Below are 27,202 nucleotides of genomic sequence, written 5' to 3' on the forward strand. Positions count from 1 at the left end.
CAGCCTTGGATAACCCTGTCACAGAAGAGTTGCGGACTGCACAATCTCCTCCACGATCTTCTCCCAGTGGGTACCCTCTCTCTAGCCCTTGCACCTCTCTTTACCCACCGGGACTCTCTTCGTATTACATAGTCCTATGTCTGCCCCCAGCACCCCTGGGAGACACACTGCCCACCACAAACAGCGAGTCCAGAGGCGGCCGGTTTTGCAGCTGTATTCCCTACGCCCTCACCCTCACACCCCAGCAGACTTGATCCTGACCTCACGGCTGAAGCACTACCTTCGTCTTGTCCACTGCGGGCATCTGTGCATTGTGAGTGTCCTCAGAGAAAGAAATCCTTCAATGGCTGAGGAACCTGGGAAGAGGAGGGTCTGGCAGATGGAGGGGGATGGGCATTGGTCTGTTGCCCTCATTCTTCAGCTTGTTCATCAGGTAACATTCTTCCGAGACCCTGGGTGCCCAGCTGTGTGCCCAGATCCACTGGCATGGACACACGGAACGAGGGGTGAGGGCTGTGGCCTCGGGAAGCACAGTCTGTTCCAGGAGGCAGGAGTCACACATGCAAAGAGCGAGAACACTATGCAGAGCACCCCAGCACCCCCGGAGGGGGTGGCAGAGAAAGTGGTATGACTGTCTCTGAAGCTGCATATGCCTGCCATGGGCTGGGCTTGGGGGATCAGGAAAGGCTTCTTGGGTGAGGAAGAAGAGAAGGAAAAATCACCGGGCAACTTACATCCTTTTGGATGAGCTCCGCATAAACCAAGCAGGCAGCGGACACCAGCTCATCGGCATCAAGGTCGACCAGTCTGTTGCAGGCCTGTGCCAGGAGAAGTGGGGGAAGCATGTCTCCCTGGGCACAGGCTGAGAGAGCAAAGCCATGCTCGCGGCAGTCCCGTGGGCCCCCTGACCGTTCCCCAACCCGCCTGGCACAGGGCCTGCAATTCCACCACGGGAATTTCATGTTTTGGGGAGGTAGTAAATGCCATTTTCATACTGGGCTCCAGAAACCCCTGGGGTTCCACCGAGGGTCTCAGGGACTTCTAAAGAGGAATTGTTTTATAAATGGGGTGGCACCTAAGACTTTTCTAAACAGAGACTTCAGCTGCTTTTTAGGAATGTTGGCAAACCCTAGGTCTTTTGCCACAGGAGGACGCTAGGGCCAAGGGTTAACTGTGAGGCAGTCACTCCTGGTGGCTAAGAACCACGCTCAGAGCCAGGCCTCAGTTTCCTCCCATGCTATGAGGGGTGAGGATGATGATGGTCATCACCCTGGGTTGGGCTTGTTGTGTAGATTAAACGAGCTCATCTGCAAAGCACTGGGTGCAGTGCTCAGGACGTGAGTGTCAGCTCCCATCACGACTCCTGCCCAGGGCTCAGGGGGCACTGCAGCCCAGCACCCCGAGCCTGGGCCTCCAGCCATCCGTTGGGCAGGCTTGGCCAGAGGGTGCTCTCACCAGGAGGATGTCGTCGCCGGCCATGCTCTCCTGCAGGACCTGCTCGCGCACCAACTGCAGCAGGCTGTAGGCCACTGGCACCTGGAAGTTTCTGCAGGGCTTCCCTGTCAGCAGAACCTGCGGGGGCAGTGAGTCTCGGCCTGCACCCCGTGGCCTGCGACTGCACATGCCTGTAAGAGGCTGAGGTTCCCACCAACCTTGGGCAGGGGCAGCCATTCCTGGGCCTCACTGCTGACTCGCTCATTCACTCACTCACTCACTCACTCACTCACTCACTCACTCACTCACTCATTCACTCACTCACTCACTCATTCACTCACTCACTCACTCATTCACTCACTCACTCATTCACTGATTCCCTCACTCACTCACTCATTCATTCACTCATTCACTCACTCATTCACTTACTCACTCACTCACTCACTCACTCATTCACTCACTCATTCACTCATTCACTCACTCACTCACTTACTCACTCATTCACTCACTCATTCACTCATTCTCTCACTCACTCATTCACTCATTCACTCACTCACTCATTCACTCACTCACTCATTCACTCATTCCCTCACTCACTCACTTATTCATTCACTCATTCACTCACTCACTTATTCACTCACTCATTCCCTCATTCACTCACTCACTCACTCACTCATTCACTCACTCACTCATTCACTCACTCACCCACTCATTCACTCATTCCCTCACTCACTCACTCATTTATTCACTCATTCACTCACTCACTCATTCACTCATTCCCTCACTCACTCACTCATTCATTCACTCATTCACTCACTCACTTATTCACTCATTCACTCACTCGCTCACTCATTCACTCACTCACTCATTCACTCACTCACTCACTCATTCACTCACTCATTCCCTCATTCACTCACTCACTCACTCACTCATTCACTCACTCATTCACTCACTCACTCACTCATTCACTCACTCACTCATTCACTCACTCACTCATTCACTCATTCACTCACTCACTCACTCATTCATTCACTCATTCACTCACTCACTCACTCATTCACTCACTCAGGCACGTGGTCATAGTTACCTCTGGGGCATTGTGCTGGTTACTGGGAGAATCAGAGAAAAAGCCTAACTTCCCTGAAATCGGGCAATTCATTAGATAGAGGGAGGGAGGAGGAAGAGAGAAAAGGAAAGAGGGGAGGGGAGGAAGAAGGGAGAGAGCAGGGAGGGAAAGAAGGAGAGAAAAGAGAGGGAGGAAGGACGAGGTGAGAGAATAACTGGGTAACTATCTGTATCATTTGAGTGGGGCTTTGACAAAGCAGTGGTTGATGGGAAGTCAATAATCCTGGGGTGTCACCAGAGGCCTGGGGGTGGTCATGGACTCGGGAAGGAGACCAGCAGGTCAGGAAGGAGGGGTGAGGCAGGTGGGAGTTGACTTGTGGGGCACTGAGTGCCAGACTGAATGTTGGGCTGGGTCCTGCAGACAGTGGAAGCCAGCAGATAGGGAGGTGACCGGCGGTGGTCAGGACCCCAGGGAGGTTCGTGTGTGACTGCCCTGGGCACTGGGATCAAAGGGCTGCAGGTGCAACCTGTCTTTGGGGGCCTCACCTTTTCTAGGAGTGAGGGCTCAGCAAGGAGCCAGCACCCAGGTGGAGGGGAAGGGTGAGGAAGAGGGAGCTGAGGAAATGGGAAGCCACTGGGGCAGGGCCCAGGGAAGCTGAACTGAAGGCCAGGTGTCCATGGACAGCTCACAGGCTTCGCCTTCGCCCTGACTGCCCTGAGAAGGTGCAGCCATGGGACTGCATGAACAGGTGGATGAACGGATGCTCTGGCCTCCTCCAACAAGGCGGGAGCAGGGGCGACGGCCCCACAAACCTCAAGCTATTGGACTCCATCCAAAGCCAGCAATAAAGGGAGGCAAGTCAAAGGGCTCCCTGCGGCCTGCCCAAGGGGTGGGCCCTGTCCCTCCTTTCCCAGCAGAGCACCTCACCTCCCAGAGCCTCCAGACGTCCTCGAAGGATTTGAAGGCACGCTGGAAGCAGAGGCAGAACCAGGGGAAGAGGGACTGCACAGCCCCTGCACCCTTTCCTTCTGTGGGAAGAGAAGCGGGGCGCCAGCCCAGAGGCCCCGATCAGAGAAAACTGGGTGACACACACATCAGGGCAAGACAGACAGACCAACAATAGGACATGTAAACATGCTTGGGAAATGCAAACTCCTGGCTGTCACCTTCCCAACTGAGCTTGGAGACTGTTTGGGGCGGATTTTCAACTGTTCAGAGTCTAGCCCCAATGAGATGATCCCTTCTTCCTGGGTCTGGTGGGAAGACCAAATGACCCTGCTCCCTTCCCCCAGGATCGGGCACCGCTGCCTGGGGTTGGGGCTGGGTCCTGGCCCCCATCCATGCTGCCCTTGGTTGTGGGGAGTGTATGGTGGCTGGAGAGGGTCACTCACTGAGGTGCTCAGCAAACACAGGGTCCAGGAAGTTGATGAGGTTGTTGAGCATGTCCAGGTTCTTACCCACCCCGATGTTGATGACACAGCTGTGCTCCTGCGAAAGATGGGTGGGTGGGAGGGAAACTGAGTCCTCTGGGCTGGAGGGCACCAGAAAAGCCAGCCCTGCTTCACCAACTCCCCGATTCCAGAGACCCCCTGTGTGTCTGGCCCCGGCAGGACCCATGTGTCTGTATAAGTCTGAGTGTCTGTGTGTGCGCACACATGCACACGTCATGTCTGTGTCTAGGTCACCTGTGAGTACAAGTGTGTCCGTGTGTGTGTGTGTGTGTGCGGTGTGTGGGAATGCAGAGATGTTTCAGGTGTGGCTCACAACACAGTGAGCCCAGTTATTCCTCCCTCCCTCATGCTGTGGGTCAGAACCAATCAGGGCAAAGAGAAGCGAGCACATTGTTGCAGGAAGGAAGATAGGGGTGAGAGTGGGTTCTGGGCAGCCTCTCACAGATCATGAGGAAAGTCTTTCCAGGAAGCAACAACTTCAAAAGCCCTCAACCTGGACAGTGTGGTGTGCCAACTGGGGAATACCGAATGCCTGGTGAGCCTGGAATTCCGGTCATGTGAGAGGGGCAGTGACAGAGCAGGCCGGTGATGGAGGACTTGAATGGCTGGCTGAGGTTATTGGGCTTTATTCTGAAGGCCGTGGGGAGCCGTGGAGGATTTGTGGGAGCAGAGTGTGTTTGGGAGAGAAATGCCAGGAGAGAGTACCATCACTGGGCCTGGTCAGCTATACTCTTTCAAGGTTAGATGAGAGCTGGACCCAGCTAGCCCCCTCCTCAACTCCAATGCTTGCCACCCCACCCTAGAACACACCCCACTGGGGTTGGTGTTGCCCTCCCAGGCTCCTCTGGGACCCAAAGGGCTAGAGGAAATAGCTGGGGCTGCCAGTGCCTGCCTAACCTTAAGGGGCTGTTTGGAGACTTGGGAGGGGGAGGTAGTGGTCCCTGAACTCAGGTCCAGCCCTTACTGTTTTCTGCAGGAAGAACTGGAAAAGCCAGAAGGTCTCGTGGTCATGTTCCAACATCAACTGGAAAAGCATCACCATCTCATGGAAGCCCTGCTGGTACTCTGGGGCGGAGGGAGGCAGTGAGGAGGGGCGGAGCCTGGGCTTGGGTAGGGGGGAGGGAGGCAGTGAGGAGGGGAGGAGCCTGGGCTTGGGTAGGGGGGAGGGAGGCAGTGAGGAGGGGCGGAGCCTGGGCTTGGGTAGGGGGGAGGGAGGCAGTGAGGAGGGGCGGAGCCTGGGCTTGGGTAGGGCAGGAGTCCAGGAAGGAACTGAGGAGAGGAGGTCCAGTGCTGTGACGTACCTGCTCGGGTGTTGCAGACATAGCTCAGGAGCAGAATCTTCTCCAACCTCTTCTTGTCGATAAGAACGTTGCCCAGGGTGTCTCTGTCATAGAGTCTCTGGATGTCGCATGCTGGGTCGGGAGCAAGGGACCAGTTGGTGGACCCTACAGCACCCAGGCTCCATGGGTGAGTTTATTCCCTTCAACCAACCCGGCATCCTGGGGAGGGAACAGCCACCAGGCTCTGTCCCTCACCACACCCTGGACTGCCTGGGTTTCTTCTCACTTCCAAATCTCTGACCAGGCTGGACCCTCTGCTGGAAATGTACCCCTTCCGTCCGATTCAAATCCAGCCTACTAGAAGGCCGAAGGTGGAAGAGGTGAAGACAAACCAGCAGGAACAGCATGTACCCATGGAAACATGGTGCTGGGCATCTAGGGGCACCCAGGAGAGATGGGTGGATGGATTAACCAAGGCTTAGCTGGCGAAATCCCAGGCACATGTCAAGGCAGCTCCTGAGTACCAGGGCCCCACTGCGCTAGACAAGACAGCAGAGGGGCAGGGATGGCGTCCAGCAGTTCTGCCTGCACTGCCCTGCCCACCCTCTGCTTACTGATGTTATTCTGAGTCTCTGTGAAGTTCCGGTGCAGGTTTTCCAGAAGGGGCTGAATCTTCTCGTACATCTGCCATAAGGCGTCGTAATTCTTCCTGTGAGAACAGGACTGAGGCTGAATGAGGCAGCCTTGCCTCCTGTCAAGTGGGGGGACCCTGGACCATGCCTGCTGCTTGGGACGCCCCCCTCCCCTCTGCCTGTGCCAGCCCTAACCATCCTCTGCTATGTGCCTGGAGTGCTGATGGGCATGGGTTTAACCTCGTGGTTCCGCAGTCCGACCCCCACACCTGAATCCTGGCTCTACAACTTAATAACTAGGTGTCTGCAACAAGGGTCAAGCCTTGGCAAACTCACTTTCTATCTGCGCCTCAGTTTCTTCATCTGCAGAGTGGAATAACACTAGCACCCATGCCTCAGAATCAGAAGGACTGCATGAGGCAGTGTTTTGTGCTCATCATTTGAACGAGCTTGGGTGGTGTAGTAGGTTGAATGGGGACCCCCAAAGGATATGTCCATTCCCTAACCCTTAGAACCTGTGACTGTGACCTTATTTGGAAAAAGGGTCTTTGCAGATGCAATTAAGTTAAGGGTCTCAAGATGAGAACATTCTGGTTTATCTGAGTGGGCCCTAAATCCAACGACAAGTGTCCTTATGAGAGATGCACAGAGGACAGACACAGGGAAAAGAGGAGAAGGCCCTGTACCAGGGAGGCAGAGAATGCAGCCACTCGCTAAGGGACGCCAGGAGCCACCAGAACCTCCAAGAGGCAAGGAAGGACCCTCCCCTGGACCCTTCAGAGGGAGCAGGGCCCTGCCAGCACCTTGCTTTTGGGCTCTGGCGTCCAGAACTGAGCGAGTGCATTAGTGCTGTGGTAAGATATCTGGTGTGTGTGCAGTGTTACAGCTGCCTCGGGAAGCTGACACGTGCAGGCTCTCGTCAGACTCTGGCCTGGCCAGCTAGCCCTCAGGTCCCCTCTTGCCTTGGATTCTTCTCTGGCTGGCCCTGTATGTCAATCTTCTCCACCTTATGAAGGAGAGAGAGGCCCCAGGAAAGGATGGGATGGGATGGGATGGGATGGGATAAGAGCAGTCGCTGGGGTCAAGCTCATGTCGGCAGTCTGTGCGCTGGTAAATGGAACTGGGGGGCGCCTCCTCTGTGGGGGGCCTAGGTCAGGAGTGCCATGGGGATTTTGTTGCTCAGAATGAGAAGTCCGTTGGAAGGAAGAAGACTGAGACTGCCAGGCTGGGGTGAGCACCCCCCAACCCTCTCCCACCCACAGCCACCCACCCTCCCCTGACAGGATCTGGAATGTTCTACCTCCTTGTGCTGTCCACGGTGAGCCTCTCATCCTGGGAACTCTGCCATGAGTAGTATCCTGTGAGGAACTTCCAGGCTTCTGTCCTCACAGAGGGGTGCAGACCCTGGGGTGGGGGGGAGATGTGAGAAGTCATGGGTTCTCCAGATACCTGCCATAAGGGTCCCTCCTGATGCCATGCCCACCCCCTAGCCCACCCATGCCCCCCAGATTCAGGCCAAGGCCAAGGGTAACTTGGGGACCTTACCCTTTCCAGGATGTTAACACAAATGAAGTCTCGTGACTTGGCCAACTGACCATTCTCGTCAAAGAAGCCATCCCATTCTGTCTTGTCAATGGGTGGTTTTCTCTTTACCTGGCAAGGACAATACTTCAGTTCTCGGTCACGGACCTCTGGCTTTTCTTTTAAATGTGATTTTTAAATGATATACTCTGGATTTTGTAATGTGAATCTAAGTTCACATCCTCTGACTCACTTCCAAAAATTTATCCTGAGGAAATTACTGAAAATATATAGAAAAATGCTGTATGCACAATAATTTTTATTGCATGCTACTTACCAAAATGGAAAATGCAAGCACTCTAAATGTTATGCAATAAGAGAATGTTAAGTAAATCATGGTTTGTATACTCAATGGAATATTATGAAGCATATAAAATGATGCTTACAGGGAATGAATAATAATCTGGAAAAATACAAATGTTATCAGAAAAATGCAGAACCCAAAATTGCATGTTCAGAATCTCTATGTACTATACTCCATGTATGTCTATTATATATTATAAAAACTATACCATGTATATCCTAATACATAGTGAATTAACCACTATAAAAATTCTGTTAGAAGGAAGACTAAAAAAGTACCCAAAACCCACCTAAAGCAACAGTGATTATTTTTAAATGATAGGATTATAAGTAATTTTTTCCTGTTTCTTGCATTTTCAAACTTCTCTGTAATGATGTATGCTGCTTTATTAATGGAAAAATATAAAATAAGCACTAATTGAACACATTCATGAGTTCCATTTTACCTTTCCTGGAAGAGTAAAGCAGTTTATCAAGAGGAATGCTTTCTAGTTTACATAAGGGCTGTGTGTGTGTGTGTGTGTGTGTGTGTGTGTGTATGTGTCTGGGGGAGGTGAGCTCACTGCATACAAAGCAATAAAAAATGCTCCTAAAACAATAACTAGGAGTTCGAATTCTTATTGAGATGGCCTCCCACTTATATACACCTGAATATGCACCTGGGTGACTCAAATTTAAATTTGCATACCAGCACCTGAGACTCTTCTTAAAATGCAGATTAGGACTCAGAAGGTCTGAGGTGGGGCCCAAGATGCTGCATTTCTAATAAGCAACCAGGGGCTGGCTGACATTGCTCGTCCACAGGAGTACTGTGTTTCCCCGAAAATAAGACCCAGCCGGATCATCACCTCTAATGCGTCTTTTGGAGCAAAAATTAATATAAGACCGGGTCTTATTTTACTATAATATAAGACCAGGTAATATAATGTAATATAATATAATGTAATATAATATGATATGATATGATATGATATGATATAATACCAGGTCTTATATTAATTTTTGCTCCTAAAGACGCATTACAGCTGATTGTCTGGCTAGGTCTTATTTTCGGGAAAACACGGTAGCAAGGCATTAGATGGTAAAAACAGCCCTGGAAATTAAAAATAAGAGCCCACAGGCCCAAATTTGGGATAATTTCCACTAAGTCCATGTTTGATAGGGATGGATTGAGCGATACACTTTGATAAAGCATACATTCTCTGTCTTCTGAACCAAACTAGGACACATGGGCCCAAGAAGGTACAAAAAAATCTCGGTGTTAGCTGCACCTTGGGAAGCGGGATGTGCCCTGGTGCCATGCCCCCGTGGCACAGACACTGGCATCTGAGCCAGTCAGAGCCAGGCTCCTGCCCCTCTGAGAACTGTCGTGTTCTTATAACCTGCACTCAGCCAGACACTACAACTCAGCGTGCCCTGTGGCAGGGGCAATAGACAAAGTCCAAGCTGTGTCCTCAGATCCCCAGTTATAAAAGGAAATGCGTGAACTTTAGGAATGCACTTGCATATGAATTTTAGTCGGTCGATTTCTGTAATGAAGACAGCTGTGATTTTGATGGGGTTTTGTTGAATCTATGGATCAACTTGGGGGAATTGATAGCGCCAGTGAGTCTTCTGACCCACAAACGTGGTACATTTCTCCATTTGTTTGGGTCTTCTTGAATTTCGTCTTTCAGCAATGTTTTGTAGTTTTCAGTGTGTAGGTTTTCACATGTTTCATTAGATTATCCTTAAATATTTCATTTTTGGGGGGAAATTATGGTAAAAGGTGTTATTTTAAAAATTCCAACTTCCAGTTGGTCATTGCTAGTATAAATACAGTAGAATTTTATACATTGATCATGTATGCTGAAACCTAGTTAATCTTATGTGATAGTTCTAGTAGCTTTTTTGGTGGATTCCATGGGACTTACTATACAGGCCAACGATCAGAAACTATCATCCATGGGCCAAATCTGCCTCCAACCTATTTTTGAATAAAGTTTTATTGGCATACAGCCATGCACATTTATTCATGTATCGTCTATGGCTACTTTCATGCCACAACAGCACAGTTAAGTAGTTGCAACAGAAATGACATCCAAAGACTAAAATACTTACTGTCTTGACCTTGACAGATCAAGTTTGCCATCCCTGACATAGATGATCACGTTGTCTATCAATGAAGGCAGTTAAACTTCTTCCTTTTCAGGCTGGAATCTTTTATTTCTTTTTATTGTTTTATGCACTGGCTAGATTCTCAAGTTCAATGTTGAAGAAAAGTGATGACAGCAGGCCTCTTTGCTTTGTTCCCAATCTTAGAGTAAAAGCATTTAGGTTTTCGTGATTCAGCATGAAGTTAACTGCAGGCTTTTTGTAGCTGCCCTTTATCAGATTGAGGAAATTCCCTTCTTTTCCTAGTTTGCTGGAAGGTTTCATCAGGAATGAATGTTAAATTTTTTCAAATGATATTTTGCCTCTATAATTTTTTTTTAGTTTGTTAATATGGGAAATTGTTTTCTTTTTACATTTTTTAATATATATTTTTATTTTTCAGTTATAGTTGACATACAATATTATATTAGTTTCAGCCATACAATATAATGATTAGACACTTAAGAAGTGATCACCCTTATAAATACCATCTGACACTATACATAATTATTACAATATTATTGACTATATTCCTTATGCTATATTCTATATCCCCTTGACTACTTTGTAACTACTAATTTGTACTTCATAATCCTTCCCCCTTTCACTCACTCTCCCAACTGCCCTCCCAGATGGTAACCATCAAAATTATCTCTGTATCTATGAGTTTCTGTTTTGTTTGTTTGTTTATTTTCTTTTCATTCCACATATAAGTGAAGTCACATGGCATCTGTCTTTCTCTGTCTGACTTACTCCATTCAGCACTATACCTTGTTGGTCCATGCATGCTGTTGCAGGTGGCAAGATTTCATATATTTTTATGGCTGAGTAATACTCCACTGTATATAAGTACTGTCTCTTCTTTATCCATTCATCCATTTATAGACACCCAGGCTGCCTCCATATCCTGGATATTGTAAACAGTGCTGCAATGAACGTATGGATACACAGGTCCCTTCAAAGTAGTGTTTTGGGTTTCTTTGGATAAATACCCAGAAGTGGGATCACTTCTTTGTTCCTTATTATAATTTTTTCTTTAAAGTCTATTTTGTCTGGTATAAGTATTGCTACACTAACCTTTTTTTCATTTCCATGTTCATGACCTATCTTTTTCTATCCTTTTACTTTCAATTTGTGTTTGTCTTTTGATCTGAAGGGAGTCTCTCGTAGTAGCACACTCATATGTAAGGATTTTGTTTTCTTATCCACTCAGCCATCCTATGTCTTTTGACTAGAGCATTTAATCCATTTACATTTAATGTAATGTTGGTAGATATGTAGTCATTGCCATTTTATTAAACTATTTTTTATCTTTCTTCTTCTTGAAAAAGTCCCTTTAGAAGTTCTTGTAGTACTGGTTTAGTGGTGATGAACTCCTTCAGCTTTTTCTTGTCTAGGAAGCTTTTTGCTTCTCCTTCAATTTTAAATGATGGCTTTGCTGGGCAGAATAATCTTGGTTATAAGTCCTTGCTTTTGATCACTTTGAATATTTCCTGCCAATCCCTTCTGGCCTGCAACATTCCTGTTGAGAAATTAGTTTACAGTTTTATGGGAGCTCCTTGTAGGTAACTAACTGCTTTTCTCTTGCTGCTTTTAAGATTCTTTATCTTTAACCTTTGGCATTTTAATTATTAGGTGTCTTGGTGCTGGCCTCTTTGGGTTCATCTTGTGTGGGACTCTCTGTGCTTCCTGGGCTTGCATGTCAATTTCCTTCGCCAGGTTAGGGACGTTTTCCATCACTATTTCTTCGAATAGTTTTTCAATTTCTTGCTGTCTCTCTTCTCCTTCTGATACCCCTATGATGTGAATGCTGGTATGCTTCAGGTTGTCCCAGAGGTCCCTTAAACTCTCCTCATTTTTTTGGATTCTTTTTTGTTTTTGCTGTTCTGATTGATGTTTTTTGCTACCTTATCTTCCAAATTGATGATTCGAACCTCTGCTTCATCTAATCTACTGTTGATTCCCGATAGTGTATTCTTCATTTCTGACTGGTTCCTTTTTATGTTTTCTATCTCCATTTTTATGTTTCCTATCTCTTTTTTGATGTTCTCCCTGAGATCATTAAGCATCCTTATAAGTGTTTTGAACTCTGCATCTGGTAGATTGTTTCCTTTTTGTTCTTTTTCTGGAGCTTTGCTCTGTTCTTTCATTTGGGACATATTTCTTTGTCTCCCCAATTTGGCTGCCTCCCTGTATTTGTTTCTTGTATTAGGTAGGGCTATTAAACTATGTCTCCTGGTCTTAGAAGAGTGTCCTGGTGTAGTAGGTGTCCTGTTGGGCTCAGTGGCTTAGTCTTCCTGGTCACCTGACCCAGGTGCTGCAGGCGTGTCCCTGGTGCGCCCTCCTGTTGTAGCTGAGCCTCGGTTGCTGTTTGCACCTCAGTGGGAGCTGTTTCCCTCAGGCTGATTGGTTGTGAGGACTGGCCATGATCACAGTGGAGAAGCTGTCTTGCAGGGGCTGAGCCTGCAAAGCTGGATTCTCTTTAGCAGGGCTCTGGTGACTGCCCTCTGGTTGCCCTTTGGGTGTGTGGTCTGAGGCCACAGCCAGGTGGTGCTCTGGGGAGGTCTGAAGCTAGCCACCAGGTGTGCTGGCCCCAGGACCTCCTGTGAAGGACATTGCCATAGGCTACATTCAGCCTCCCCTGTTCCCGGCCCGTGGCCACCTGGCATGAGTCACAAAGTGATCCAGATGTTTTCCACCATGCTGGCTTTGGAGGTGCCTGGGAGAAGCTAAGCTGGGAGCTGAGGCTGGCTGCTGCTAGTGCCAGGTTTGGGACTGTTTAAGAGGTATAAGGCACACCTGTACAGATGTTGCTTGTTTGGGGTTAGTAAATCTTTGAGAGATTTTGGGAAAGTCCACAGCATGAGCCAAGACAGGCCATTTGTCTGGAAAAGCCACTGGAAGCAGTTTGGATGGGCCCACAAGTTGGGTAGGGAATCGCCAGTGTGGGGTGAATGGTGTTACTCAGTTTGATGGAGACTCAGATATGGTGGCCACCTGCGTCGGCACGCTGGGAGCGGGGAGTGCTCAACAAAGAAACATGGCTTCTGCCAATTCTTCTGTCCAGGAGAAAGCTGCCTCTCCATTCCTTGCCTTGAAGCCAGACAGTGCCATGTGAGCTGGTGCATTGTCGTGATGCAAGAGCCGTGAATTGTTGGCACACAGTGCAGGCCGTCTAACTTTTTCACACAGACTTTTCAGCACTTCCAAATAGTAAATCTGGTTAACAGTCCAGTTGGTACAAATTAATAATTAATAATCCCTCTGATATCAAAAAAGGTTAGCAACATCATCGCAACAAGTTTGCAAACTCAATTGTCAGACCTCATGCATGCTTTTCAATTTTTTGAAGAGTTTTTGTAAAATTGCTACCGTTTTGTCCTTCAATGTTTGGTACTACTTACCAGCAAAGCCATCTAGGCCTGGACTTTTTGTTTGTGGGAAGATTTTTAACTGCAAATTTAAGTTCTTTATTAGATTTGAGGATGGAGTCAGAAGAAATTGTTTTATTTTTGACTTTAAAAATTAGAAATTTCTAGGAACCAGACATTTTCCTTCTAACTCACTTTAAAAAATACAAGTAAATAATACAAAAAGCAACAAGAAATTAATAAAAGCATAAAGCATAAAAATAATATAAATTCAAAGAAATTATGAAAACAAATGCATTAAATTCTCTTATTAGTTGTAAACATTTAAAAGCATTAATGATATGTCAGGCAGTGTTCGATACACAATATAAACCAAGTCGTTTAATCTTTACAGCCACCTCTGAGGTAGGTGTAATTATGTCACTGTTCTGCACATCAGGGAATGGAAGCTGCAAGAGGATTAATCAGCACCTGAAGTCACACAGCAAGTCTCAAGGCTGAGATTTGAACCCAGACCTGTTTGGTGCAAGAGACAGGGTGTCAAACCCCAATGTCATGCCACCGGCGAGGGTAAGAGGCAATTATTTCAGGTTGAATAAAAAACATACATCTACACAGCTATTAGTACACCATATACCTTAAAATAAAATGCCACTGAAAGATTAAAAAAATGAACAAATATATGAAGAAAGGGTCAAACACACTAAAAGGGAAAGTGTGGCAAAGTAATGAAAGTAGTGTGCATAGCACAGCAACATAAAAGGTGTGGTACCAGCACAATGGAGAGAGTTAGAAACACCACAAGAAGTCATCTGCCGAGTGCTCCCAGAATTTGCTCAACCTCCACCTGCAGCAGTGGGCCACCTGCCTACTTTGCCATGGCTGGAGGTGTTCGTAAAACCTCACTGCCTTCTCCTTACAGAAAACGTCATTTCTCCATGCCCGTTACTTCCTTGTATCTCCCCAAACCTAAAGCAAGCAAATAGGCCACCCACAAGAACATCTAAGGCATTTTCCAGCAAGCCAAGGCCAAGCATAAGAAGCGTGTTGACACGCAGAGGGCCCAAGGTGAACATTTCCATACGAAAGCCCCTCCTTCTCCTCTCCCAGTCCATCCACAGTATCTGCCTGTGCTAGAAATCATACAACCTACATCCAGGGTCCTTCACAGTAACTGCGATTGTCAACTCAATGGCCTCTGAAATCATCTTCATTCTCCCATGTTTCCCCGTTCCTTGTTCCACCGACCTACGAACATCCTGCACAGCCATGTGGGTACAGTGACCTGGTCCCCAGGGAGGGGGAATTACGTGATCCATGAGGTGCTGGCCATCCTTCAGCAATGCAGTAGCTGCTTCCCTAGTCTCTTGGGAAGAGTATTGCTAGGTAGAGCAGTTGTGGAAATCTCCCACCTTCGAGGTGTGCCTAAGCAGGTAACTTGGGGAAAACCTGGAGGCCACGCTTCCCTGGAGAAAAGGGCCGGCAGAGGGAAGCCTATGTGGTTCAGTCCCCCTAATAGCTTCCTGCTCCCAGGGGCCTTGGCTGCAGGTGTACATGTCCCCGTTCCTTCTTCCCTCTCGGCATCACTGGATTAAAAAATTTCTAATGTTTTTAGTAAAATAAGAAATCTACTGGAGGATGAGACAAACTTTTTATGAAGGCTTTGATGCCGTGCTACTCTGAAGACTTATAATAACAGAGTCCCCGATAAAGCCTGGGTGGTGTCATTGGCTCTGCTTAAGGTTCCCAACCTCTTTGCCACTCCAGTTCACCTTGAGGGCCAAGACACACTCCCCAAAGTAACAGTGGCTCACCACATCAGTGATTCTCACTCGGGAAGGGGAGGCCCAAGCAGGGCAGGCACATTCAAATCGGGAAGGGAGCCATAGTTACCTGGATGACTGTTAACAACCCAGGCGTGGAGTATAGCACCGGGATCATCAGTATAGCACCGGGATCAAAAGAATGGTCCTCAAAGGTAGCTGCACATCAGAATCACCTACAGGATTTGTTAAAACACACGCTGCTCTGTCCCCAGAGTTTCTGGTTCAGAAGATCTGGGGCCCAAGATCTGCATTTCTTACAAGTTCCCAGGTGGTGCTGATGCTGAAGGTTTGGGTACCACACTTTGAGAATCACTGATTCAGAAGATGGACTCCACAGCCCACCTGACTGGGTCTAAATACCAGCTCTGCCACTTAGAGGCTTTGTGACGATCAGCAAGTGACTTAGTCTCTGTGCCTCAACTTTCTCACTTATAAAATGAAGGTAATAGCATCATCCATCTCATAGGGTTATGATGAGAATAAGTGACTATAAATCAAGCATTTAGAATAGTCATCATGCATAACAAACGCTGTGTGACAGTTTGTTGTTTTATTATTATCCTTCTCTAAGTTCAGAGAAATGAAGAAAGATACAAAGAAAATTCAAATCAAGGCCTGGTGATAGTCTGCAATAAAGCAGCAACATTTAAAATTCCGGGAGAGAGGTGCCCATTTTGTATTTCTGCTTTATGTATCACTCTCTGAATCATTGTGATTAATGAGACTTGAGATTGGTTAAGGTCATTATAATTAGTTATTGTGATTTTGAAAAATATACTGTGGAAAATTTTTATGACTGAGGCTGACTTCTAATGAATAAATGTATCTTATTAACTAGGCTTGTAACCACTGGCTAACAAAAACATTACTGCCACCTGGTGGCAGCATACCAAAATTGTTGGCAAAAGCACCAAGGAAAATTAATCAGCATTTTCAAAACAACTCGACAACCTAAAACTCCTTAGTTAGAATGTCACATATGGAGAAAAGGTAACACTGGCTTTGAGAGAAGAGAGAAAGGGGACCTGTGTTTCTCCGACTTGTTGTTGGTGCTGACAGTGAGACCAAGGCGCAATCTAACCCGAACCCTCTTGTGTGTTAGGCCAGCTCAGTTGCAGTCCTTGCCACCCAGCAGGGGGCATATGACCTAATACAACCGGAGGTTGGGGAGGGAGGGCCTTGGAGCTGACGGAGACACTCACCAGGATGAAGGAGGCCGACAGCCTGGCAGAGAGGCTGTTTTCCGGAGAGAGGGTGGTCATGGTCTCTGTGGGTTGTCTTCAAAGCAGCCTCTGACCAGAGGTCACTTGGAGCTGTAAATGATGTTTAATTAGCAGGGAAGGTGATCTTCCTTTTGGAAGATGAGTTGATTCCCAGGGGGAACTGAGCCTCTCCTGACCTCTCACTCTTGAGCAGAACCAGCCAGCTGTGTGTCACAAGGCCCCTGGAACCCTTGTCACAATGACCTTGGAACATGAGAGTCCTCAGCTTCAGAGGTAAGACATACCCAGGAGCCACGGGGACTAAACCTACTAGTCATCTAGAAAACCTACATACGGATGTTCAGTAGCTGTTGGGCCAGGGCATGCAGACCCGTGTCAGGCTGGTTAGGGAGGGCTTCCTGGTAGAGGTGGGCCAGGAAGCCTTATTCCCTGTCTCTGGCTCCCTTCACTTGTTACCCCACAAGACCAGGACCCAAATCTGGAGAGCACCTAGAATTGGAGCTTCAGATTTCTTCGGCGTCACTTCCAGACATTCAGAGTCAGAATGTCTGGGCTGGGGACCTGGGGAACTGTATTTTGAAAAGCACCCTGGGTGACTCCGATTCAGTATATGAATGGTCGCTTCAGGAGGTAGAGACCAGTTTCATTTATCTTTATATTCAGAGCACTTAAGAGAGTGCCTGAGCCACCGAATACATGATTTAACTGAATGGAAAAAATAAATGACGCTCCTAGATTTCATGTCACTTTCCTTAGAGATTTCTATACTTGCCCCACCTCCCCTCCTACGCCGAGTTCCTTCAGACCACAGTCAATTTCTGATTCTTTTGTACTTTCCCCTCCCAGGGCCAGCCTGCCACCTGGCACTTGGTTGGTGCTCAGTATTTGTTGAATAAACCTGAGGAGTTGGCACCAACCCCCCAGTTCTCTATCTTAAGCATAGCTTGCATCTCCACTCAGGGCCCGACCATGAAAGACATCTGGCTCTAAAGCCTCTTTAGTCATTAGGAGATGACAGTGATTAAACCAACCAAATTGGAATCAGGAGCTTGGGGTTGGAATCTGGACTCTGACCTCAAATTTGGATGTTCCCCCTGTCTGAGCCATGGGTCCCCCAGCCATGAAATCAGAATATGGTCAACCGCTGGCTTTCACATTCTTATTAACATAATGAATCAGCGACCATATGGAAGTCTTCAGTGGGCACAATTCATTGTCTCATTTACTGTCACTGTCCTGCTAGTTTGCAGCCCATCAGGAGGCCCTTTAAATCAAAAGGCCGTATTCTCCGCCTCCTTGCACTACTCCAGCCCAACCCGGGAAAGCATTACGGTCTCTTCCCCTTAACCTGCTGCCCCAGGTCTCCACGGAGCAGGAGGTGGCCGGCATTGAGGAGGAGGCAAACAGAGGACGGCCTCCCCCACAGGGTCCTTCCTTTTAAGGTCTGCAGGCAGCTTCAGAAGCAAATGTCCAGAGCAGGAGGCGTGGCGTGGGCCTAACTCACCATTTGGGATCATCCATGCCTCTTGTTCCCCCACATTAATGATGTCAACAACTGAGAATCAACTGCAGTTTTTCCCTAAGAAGCTGAGAATCCGGCAGGGAGGTGGAAAATCTGGGTGCTAACCCTGATGGAGCTTCTAAAATGAACACGATAGGCATAGATCATCTCCCGAACTTCCTTTCACCTCTGGCTCCTTCCCTGCAAATTGCAGATAATAACCCTGCCCCCAATTACCAGGCACAGTTAGGTCATATTATAGAAGCCTCATAGCAACCACGTGGAGGCTTAGCTTTCGAACAGGATTGCAGATACTGCGCTGAAGCAAGAGGGGTTTCTGGTCCCCCTTTCTCCTTTATCTTATCCTTACAAGGGATTTACGCACGTCCATCGCATTTTCTCTAGGGCTGAATAGTCCTTGCCATGTCCTTTTAGTTACAACATTGACCAAATTCTTTATATTCTCCCGTGTTACCTTTCTTTTGTGCATTTTCCCCTCCCTGATGAGAGCCTAGTTTTCTGCTTTCAATTTCTGTACATGGGGATTCTTCAGGGCATAAGAATCCCAGGTTTAAAAACATTATTCCTGGCGTTGGAGTGTGGGCAAAGGTTGGAGAGACCTAGAATTTGCATTAAAGACATTGTGGGAGGGAGAAAACCTCCCAGCCCATCTTTTCTCTGAGGAACCTGGCTGTCCATTGGCTGGCAGGGCTGTGGTGGAGAGGCAGCCAGGCTGACTTGGAAGGTGCCTGGGGAGGTCCTCTCATCTTCAGAAGCACAGTTCACGCAGCGAGGAAGCTCGTGGGCTTTGGTGCCAGAGAAACCCAGGTTAAAATCCTAACCCTGCCACCTACCACCCATATGACCTTGGTGCCACCTGCTGGGAAGTGAATGCAGTCTTTCCACCATCCCGGCTACACAAGAGCTGACCTTGGGCCTGGAGCACTTCCTTACCAAGAGCCCGTGCGTGGTTTAGGGCCTTGTGCGGGAACGTCTTTCCGTGTTCCAGATTCAATGGGTGCTCCTTTGTTCTACTGAACAAAGGTGTGTCATGTGACACCCGGCCAGTCCCACCACTGTGTCTGCTCTGGCAGGGAGGGAGGGGGTCCGTCACCTGCAGGGGTGTGCGCCTGTTATCACCAAGGGTCGGCTGCAGGACGAGGCCGCTGGCTGTGGGAGACTGATGCCCACTATTGAGGCTGATCCCGCTCTGTCTTTTCTTTGGGTGAGTGAAGCGTTTGTTCTCTCCTGTGCCTGTTTGAGTCATTCTTCTGGGCGACTCCTTCCCTGCAAACCTTGGAGTGGGTTGGCATTCTGGGAGAATGCCCTGGTGGCAGGCGTCGCTGTACTGCTTGCTCTCCACCATGCAGCGGGGTCCTCCCGACTGGGGTGGTAACACGTGTCATCTGCTTGATTCCATCTCGTACCTTTCTGGGTCTTGGCATCCTTGAATGTGCCCTGGGGGTGATAACGCCCCACGGAACTGAAGGTGAGGGAGGTGGTGTGTGCGAAGAGCCCGACAGGGGCCTGGAGGACAGGGCAGCCGTCACACAGGAGCAACTGGCAACCTCAGCCTCCCCGTCAGCATTACTCATGCCCCGGATGAGTCCAGAGAAATCTCTATGAACTAGACTGGAGTCAGGATGCTGCCTGCCTCACGAGGCCGGTGGTGACGTCAGTGAAAAGTTCACAGCTCCGTGCGCCAGTCAGCTTCTGCTTCTCTGCATTTCTCCAGGAACCAGGACCAGGATCAGCACAGAAGCAGGGTGAGGCCGGTGTTAGAGACCGAGTTCCTTCCAATTCCCTCACGTTGATGCAACTCTGTGAAGCGCGGTAGGTGTGTCCCTGTAACAGGTATCAGTCAGCCCCCTTCAAGGGACTCCTACCCATGCCTGTCGAAGCCTGGGGTGCTCTAGTTCTTGGCATATTCGCATGCATTCGGATTTTATTTCATTGCGAGGTGCCAACGATCTTTTGTACTAGACTGTACTTTCTCCTTTGGCTCTTATTGTGGGGATCCAGGAGAAGTTTAGATTCGGCAGCAAGTTTTCTGCCCTCAGCCCCACAGAGCACGGTACTTCTGACAATGCTGGAGACAACAACACATCGTGTGTCACCAGCGTGAGAGGAGCCGAGACATGGGGCTGGGAGGGAAGGCAGCTCTCTTCTGAGATGAGGGAGGTAGAATCCTCCAGAGCAATAGCCAGCGTAGCCAGCCTGAGGTCCCCTGAGCTAACTGGAGTGCCACGGGGTTATTTGCTGTATTTTGGACCATCTCCGTCGTCTTGGGGAGCCCTTACCTGCTCCACACTTCCCCTCAGTCAGTTGAAGATGACACCTTTGTCACCTTCCATCCAGTTGTCACGTACACTAGAAATAATCCAGAAGAGCAACTCTGGGCAGAAGTCACCATAGTCAGCAAAAGAGAGGCATTCAGCCCTGGCAGCTGAGGCCGAGTCCCCAAGAGTCCCTCCTGACACCCGCCCCCCAGCCCAGGCTCCTGGGGCCCCACCAAGTGCGTAGCTCTGACTCTCCCTAAGCCCAGGCTGCGTCTCTCCTGCTGCCATGTCTACTGGCATTCCCCAGAAGCTCCCCCTTGTCCCTGGACATGCCCTTCTATAGGGCACTTGCTGTATGCCTCAGGTGAAGTCCTTTACACATGTCAGTGCCAACCGTCACCACCTGGAAGGGAAACGGAAGATCACAGAAGCTGCAACAGGGAACTCCAAGGTTACCTGCTTGGGATCACCCAGCCAATAAGTGGGGGCCAGGACCCTCCGAGCTCTATTGAGCTTTGCCACTAGCCAGGCTGCCTCTGTGTCACATGGAGCTGCCTCCCATGTCCTGTCTGGAGAAGCGGATGTCTTCAGGCCCCTTGCTGCTGGCTCAGGGGGCTGTGATCCCACAGCCCAGCAGGGAGGAGGGAGTTGGCTATAACTCTCCAGATTTAAAATAGTTACTCTGCTCCCAAACAGAATGTGTGGCGAAGGTCGGGAGGGGGAGTGGGGAAGCATTACAATCTAGCTTGTAAAAAAGACAGAGTGAAGTGAAGAGGAAAAAGGACAAAAAAATTCCAGAAAACTCCACGGATTGCTAATGGAGAGGAATCATGTGGCTAATTACATCTCGGAAGGCTATCTGTTCCCAAATGAATTTTTAATGAAAAAAATAATGCATTTTCTCTGCTACTTGCATCGAGGAAAGAAGGACTGAGAAGTCTCCCAGCACAGCCAGAGCAGTCATAGGGCCACCAGGTGTGTCCAGGGGGCCTCCAGGGTGTCCAGGGCCACCTCTGACCATGTCACCTGAGTCGCTTCCCAGCATCCTTGTTCCCAGGGCGCCCACAAAACAGGCCTCCCACAGAAGCCACAGAGGAAGCCATGGGACCCTCGCACGCTTGGGCTCAAGGAACTCCAGTGTGGACTGAGGCCTGGAAATCCAAGCCCCCAACCCCAGCAAAGATCCAGAAGTTTCTCTCCAACAGCTCCAGAGGCTGGTACCTGGGAGGACCCCATCACTCTCCTCTTCTCTCCCCAACAAGGAGTCGTGGTTCTTAAATCCAGGGGGTAAATCTCCTTCTGTGAAATGATGACTCGTCTCCAACAAGCCAAAGAGATCTGTTTGGTAAGTGTGGGTTTTGGGGGAAACGAGCCTCCTTCTCTCCTCTTTCCAGGAGGATCTGTGGAAGATGTGGGTTCAGATCCCAATCTTATAACTTACTTGCTGTTTGACCCAGGCTCCGTTCCTTACCTGTAAAATGAGGTGACATATCTACCTCCCGGTATTGCTGTGAAGCTGAGCACAGCGTCTGGCACAGTCCAAGTGGTTGTTTGTGTTATTATCGTTTGCTCCAGGCTACCCTTGAACCCCCACCCCCACCCCAACAAACTCTCTCTTGGGACCTCCAGCGTCAGGCAGCCCCTCCTGCTTGCTGTGGCCTCTGGGCCAGCGGCAAGGACCCCTGGGAAGCTGTGATCACGGAGACTGCTGCTGACCCTTGACTTCACATCACTATTTGGTCAGGGCCCCGCTTGCCCTCCAATGCAGCCAGGCCAGAGCCGGCAGGAGCCGCCTTCAGGAGAAGGCCAAGTGCGAAGACACTCAGGAGCTCACAGCATGTAGCCCACGCTGCCTCGGGCAACGTGTCACTCACTCGCGCTCTGTAGCCAGATGCTGAACCCTCGGTGGGCTCACACCCTGTCACTCATTCTCCTGCACCAAGGTTCCAAAATGACACACGACACTCCTCAAATGTAGGAGCACACAACACCCCTAAAATGCAAGTCCACGTGCTTTAATATTCACTCTCCAAAAGATTCAGACCCACAGAAGCCTACACCGCCCCACCAATGTGCATGCAAACACATATATAACATATAGCACACACCACAGCATATGCACGCTTACGTGTTTCACTAAACAGCACAGGATCAAGGCAGAGCACCTCACTTCTACGCAGAGCTGGCTCTCTGCAGTGTGCACTACAAAGTGTACAGGTGTGTACACGCACGTAGCTGCACTAACATGTCCATGCCCACGGGTGCAAACACCTGGGCAGGGTCCAGGGATGGCCCTCTGGGTCCCGTCAGTCATGGCAACAGTTCACAGACACTTCCCTTTCCGAGAGCCCCCGGGGTGGGGGCTGCCCCTGGGGGCTTCCTCAGGGCAGAGTTCAGGAGGACAGGGCAGAGTCGGAAGAGCCAGGGACCTGGAGGGACAGGAGGGGACACACTGAGCTGGAGCCTGGGGGGTGTAAGGAGGAGACTGCAGTCCTGATGGCACAGAGAAAGTTCTGGGTCCAGCTTGACACACGTCAGCACCTGGCAGAAGCAGGGAGACCAGAAATATTTCTTTCCCAGCTGGTTCCCTGTTCTTTCCCTCTTCTGGACCTATTCTGTTCTCCAGACCCTGGGAGACGCTGAGAGTGCTGGCTCTGGCCCAGGAGTGTTCTGGAGATCAAACACAGGAGCTCATCTCTGGGATCTCAGAAGGAAGTAACGTCAGCTCAGGGGTCCTGCTTGGAGGAGCAGCGCTCCTGCAGCCTCTGCTCTGTCCTTGGGACCTGCTCAGGGGACAGGACATGCGTGGAGGACCTTACTTCTTTTCACTGCAACTCTTCCACTTTCCCAGCCAGGGAGGGGCTGCACCTGTGTCCAGGTCAGAATGGGCCCCTGACTCTAACCTGAAGCCCTAACCTGTGTGGTCATAAGCATGCAACCCCCTGGCGAAGATGCAGGCCATTCCTCCCCCCAGCCCTGCTCCTCTCTCCAGTTCTCCTCTTCCCCCAGGCTTGGGGGGGTCCCGGTGGAGCCACGCTGCAAGCTTCTCTGCTTTCTGCCATCCTTGAGCAAGCTGGGGACAGTGCTGTCATGGGATTCTCCCCACCCCTCAGAGGCATAGCTCACTCACTCAGGACGCTGCTCCCTGTTTCCACTAACAGGGTTGTGTAGAAGGACATATGGCCAAGAACTTGGAGCCATCCAGGTGATGGGGGCCATTCTGTGACAGGACCTGAGAAAGACACTGCTACGACCCGAGCCCACAAGGAGCCTGACCCTGACCACAGGCTGGTCTTCATCGCAGAGCTTTAAATCGAGCCCTGAAAAACATTTACAGCAAGTCTACTTCATAGGTCAGAGAAATTAAGCTCCAGAGAGGGGCAGTAACTTGATTAAGGTCACACAACAAATCAAAGGCTGACCTGTAAATAGAATCCAGAATGCCTCCTGGCCCAGTATATTTAGTCTCTGCAAAAAGTGATGTTTTAAAGCCAGGCTTTGAAGAAAAGAGGGGAAATGTCTAGGCGAGGGAGGACCTTTGTGAAAGTGAGTTGTGGAAGCTCATACTTTCAGAGGCCTGGGCGTTCATTTTCCTTCCCCTCCGTTTTGGGGTCCGGCCAGGGGAAGGCCAGAAAGTGGGGGGTTCTGCTCATCGTCCTCATCCTGGGAGTGAACAGGAAGTGGGGGGTCGTGGGCAGGCCTGGGTGAGCATTCTACTCCAGTCTTTTCAGAGAGTAGCTGCGGCAGCAGCAGCAGCAGCAGCACGTAATGCCACAGCACAGAAAGGCTGAGATAAGAAGGAGGATTGATCTCTGCTGCTTCAAAGAGAACAGACGCCATCCCTGCCATGGTTGCTGATCAAAGTCTCTGCCGAGGATGTTTTATGTGCCCTAACCTGTCCCTCCTCCCAGCTCCATGGAGGCAGGAGTCCCACTCCTCATGCTGAAGTCTTACTACACACTAGAAAGACCCGTCCCATCCCAGCCAGGGTCCCACAGCAGCCACCAGGAGCCAGGGCTTCCAATTCCCCGCCAGCCTTTCCTCCAGACAGCTCAGGCCAAGGTCATGGCCCAGCCTGTGGGCACTGATATCATCCCCATTGTGCAGATGAGAAAATGAGGCATGGAGAGGTTAAGTAACTTGTTTAGAGCCACAAGCTACTTAACCCTTGGGAAACTCCCATTCTTATGGGGTCACGTGCTTTGTCTCCAGACAGTCTCCTATCTGATAGAGGAGGCATGGGCCTCCCTCTGGAGCTGCCAATTCACCTAATACGTGGAGACCCCAAAAAGACTGACCATAACCTCTATGGAAAAGGAGGGATGGGCTCCGCTTTTAAATTTACATTTAAAAGTACTCCAGAGGGAGAAAATAGTCTATTATATTTACCCAGATATTATCATTTTTGTTTCTCTTCTTTTATTCCTAAAGTTCTGTTTCTTTCTGGTATCATTTCTCTTTCTCAAGAACTTCCTCTAGCATTAATTTTAGAGCTGGCATGTTGGCAATGAATTCTCTTTGTTTTTCTTCATCTAAAAATGTCTTTCTTTTGCCTTAAAAATATACAGAGGGTGCCAAAGAAATGTATACACATTTTAAGAAAGGAAAAAACTGTATTAAAATTGTAATGCTCAATATATACCGGTAACAAAAGACGAATACAAGTCATATGTACACATTGTTTTGGCACCCCCAGTATGTTTTCCCTAGATAGAGAATTCTGTGTTGACAATTTTTTATTCAGCACCACTGTCTTCTGGACTGCATGATTTCTGATGAGAAATCTGCAGTCATTTTAATTGCTGTTCCCCTATATGTAATGTATTGTTTCCCTCTGGATATTTTTGAAAATTTTTTTTCTTTATCTTTGGTTTTCAGCAAGGTTTTGATTAAGATGTATTTCAGGTTTTCTTTGAGTGTATCCTTTTTATTTGAAGGGTGATTAGTGAGCTTCCTGAACCTATACATTTATGTCTTTTCGCCAAATTTGGAAGGTTTTCAGCCTTGATTTCTTCAAATATTTTTTTCTGCACCAAACTTTTTCCCCCCTCGCTCTGTGACTCCAATGACATGAATGTTAAATCTTTTGACATTGTCTTATAAGTCCCTGAAACTCTATGCTTTTTAAAATCTTTTATTGCCAGCAAAACCAAATTTCCATTTGTTTTTAATAGTTTTATTTCTTTCCTGAGAATTTCTATATTTCCACTCACATCAAGATCAGTCTGCCTTACTTCATGGGCTATAATTATAATAGCTGCTTTAATGTCTCTGTGTGACCAATCTACCCTCTGGATCACCTTGAGGCCAGCAAGGTGTATATATATATATATATATATATATATATATATATATATATATATACACACACAGAGAGAGAGAGAGAGGGAAAGAGGGAGGGAGGGAGGGAGGGAGGGAGAGAGAGAGAGGGAGAGAGGGAAGGCGGGAGGGAGGGAGAGAGAGAGAGGGAGAGAGGGAGGGAGGGAGGGAGGGAGAGAGAGAGAAAGAGAGAGAGAGGAGTTGAGAGTTTCCTGGTTCTCTGTATATGGAGTAATTTGGGGCAGTTTGAATATTATGCAATCAACCTTATTTGTTTCAGACCACAGGTGCCAACTTGCTTTCTGCTTTGGGTCAGTTCTACCCACGCACAGTCCAAGGGTGAGTCCAGGGCTTCATACGCAGATTTAGGGAGTCCTCCCCAGCTGCCCATGACTGCCCTTACACTCTGGTGCCCAGAGGCCCCTTTGCTGGTCCTTGGGCTAGAAACCTGGGTTTTTAGCCCCCTCATATTATCACTCATTACCCCTGCTGCATCCACCTTCAGGATGAAGCAGTGAGAAAAAAGAGAGAAAATTAACGAATTTCTCCCCATTCCCCCAGGACCCCCCTTTTCTCAGTTCCTGCAGCCAGAGAGAAGTGTTTTCTCTCCGAGTTATAGGTCCTGTGCTACCAATAGTGCAGGGTAAAGCTTCATGGTCGGGGCTTTCCATGCAGCAACCCTAGAGAGTAAAAGAGAAAACACAGATTCTCTCTTCCCCGTCCCCCGCCACACTCTGTGCTGCAGGGACCCTGTCCCCAGTCCTCTAGCCAGAGAGAGATGGTTTCTCTTGGAGTTTTTTCTGTTTGTGCTCATTGCACAGTTCTGGGATTCAGGCCCTCTAGAGTCCAATGGTAAGAAAAACCCCAGGAAACTCACTGCTATATTGATGATTCTTTGAGTGTTTATTTTCCTCCCCAATCCACTGCAATTATTTATTTTTCAGAACCCTCAGACAGCGCTGTATGTGTCTGTTTCCGGATTTTTATTTGTAATCAGTGGGAGAGACAAGGTGAAGTGTGTTTACTCCATCTCAGCTGTAACCAGAAGCTGGCAGACATGTAATCTGAGGTTGAAAGATATGGGAGAATTTGACTAATTTTGCAAACAGTATTGCAGTATTTAAGAGGACTTGAAAGTCACTATATTTATACATTTAATTTATTAGGCTTACAACAATTTTCAAGTACACGATGCAAAGTCTTTGTTTAATTAGACATTTAAGTTATTTAGGAAAATCAAATATATTAAATGTTCAAGTATAGTTGAAACTGTTTCAGCAAATTTAATTAAGTTGTAAATGGCACTTATTGTTTAAGGGAGTTCAACTTGAGCTTATCAAACTTTAATTGAAGAAAAAGTGAAGGTCTTGTTCTTATTACATTTATGGAACAATAAGACTGGTAAGTGGAACTTAAGCCTTAGGAAAAGCTATGTCTTTAAATGTGTGTCCTTACTCAATTGAATATTAATTTAAAAAGTATGGCTATACATAGTATTTTTAAGTACACAACCTTGCCCTGTCACAGAACAAAAATGCCTCATTGGCAGGGGGCTTATCTTCTGCCGAGAGAGCCATGTCACACTCAGGCCACTCCTACTGCTGCAAAGATGTCTTTCTTTCCATCTGAAATCCGTGGGGAGTGTAGATGATACAGGTGTTTGGAGACAGATTGGCAAATTACTGTACTTCTCCCAGACTCAGTTTCCTCATCAACAAAGTGGGAATAAAAGAGACCCTACCTCCTGACGTGGAGCTAATTCCCTCAGAGGGAGGACCTGAGGCCTATACCAGGCCCCACGCC

At 48.5% G+C, this 27,202-nt stretch overlaps 1 protein-coding gene across 2 annotated transcripts; it reads right to left on the minus strand.

Moving 5' to 3' along the window:
• Positions 1–323: 323 nt before the first annotated feature.
• On the minus strand, positions 324–16,339 carry TBC1D21 (TBC1 domain family member 21; the record flags this gene model as incomplete). 2 transcript variants are annotated; one of them, XM_081050329.1, is made up of 11 exons in its annotated part: positions 324–356; positions 735–818; positions 1,456–1,572; positions 3,428–3,528; positions 3,892–3,988; positions 4,916–5,016; positions 5,253–5,363; positions 5,846–5,940; positions 7,164–7,267; positions 7,409–7,516; positions 16,280–16,339. In XM_081050329.1, the coding sequence occupies 11 exons, from the start codon at positions 16,337–16,339 to the stop codon at positions 324–326; spliced, it is 1,011 nt and encodes a 336-aa protein (XP_080906455.1). The 2 variants fall into 2 exon arrangements, with proteins under 2 accessions (XP_080906455.1, XP_080906456.1); XM_081050330.1 differs by lacking the exon at positions 7,409–7,516.
• Between the last annotated feature and the right edge of the window lie 10,863 nt (positions 16,340–27,202).

The sequence above is a fragment of the Rhinolophus hipposideros genome, assembly GCF_964194185.1.
Source record: "Rhinolophus hipposideros genome assembly, chromosome: 5".
Classification (NCBI taxonomy): domain Eukaryota; kingdom Metazoa; phylum Chordata; class Mammalia; order Chiroptera; family Rhinolophidae; genus Rhinolophus; species Rhinolophus hipposideros.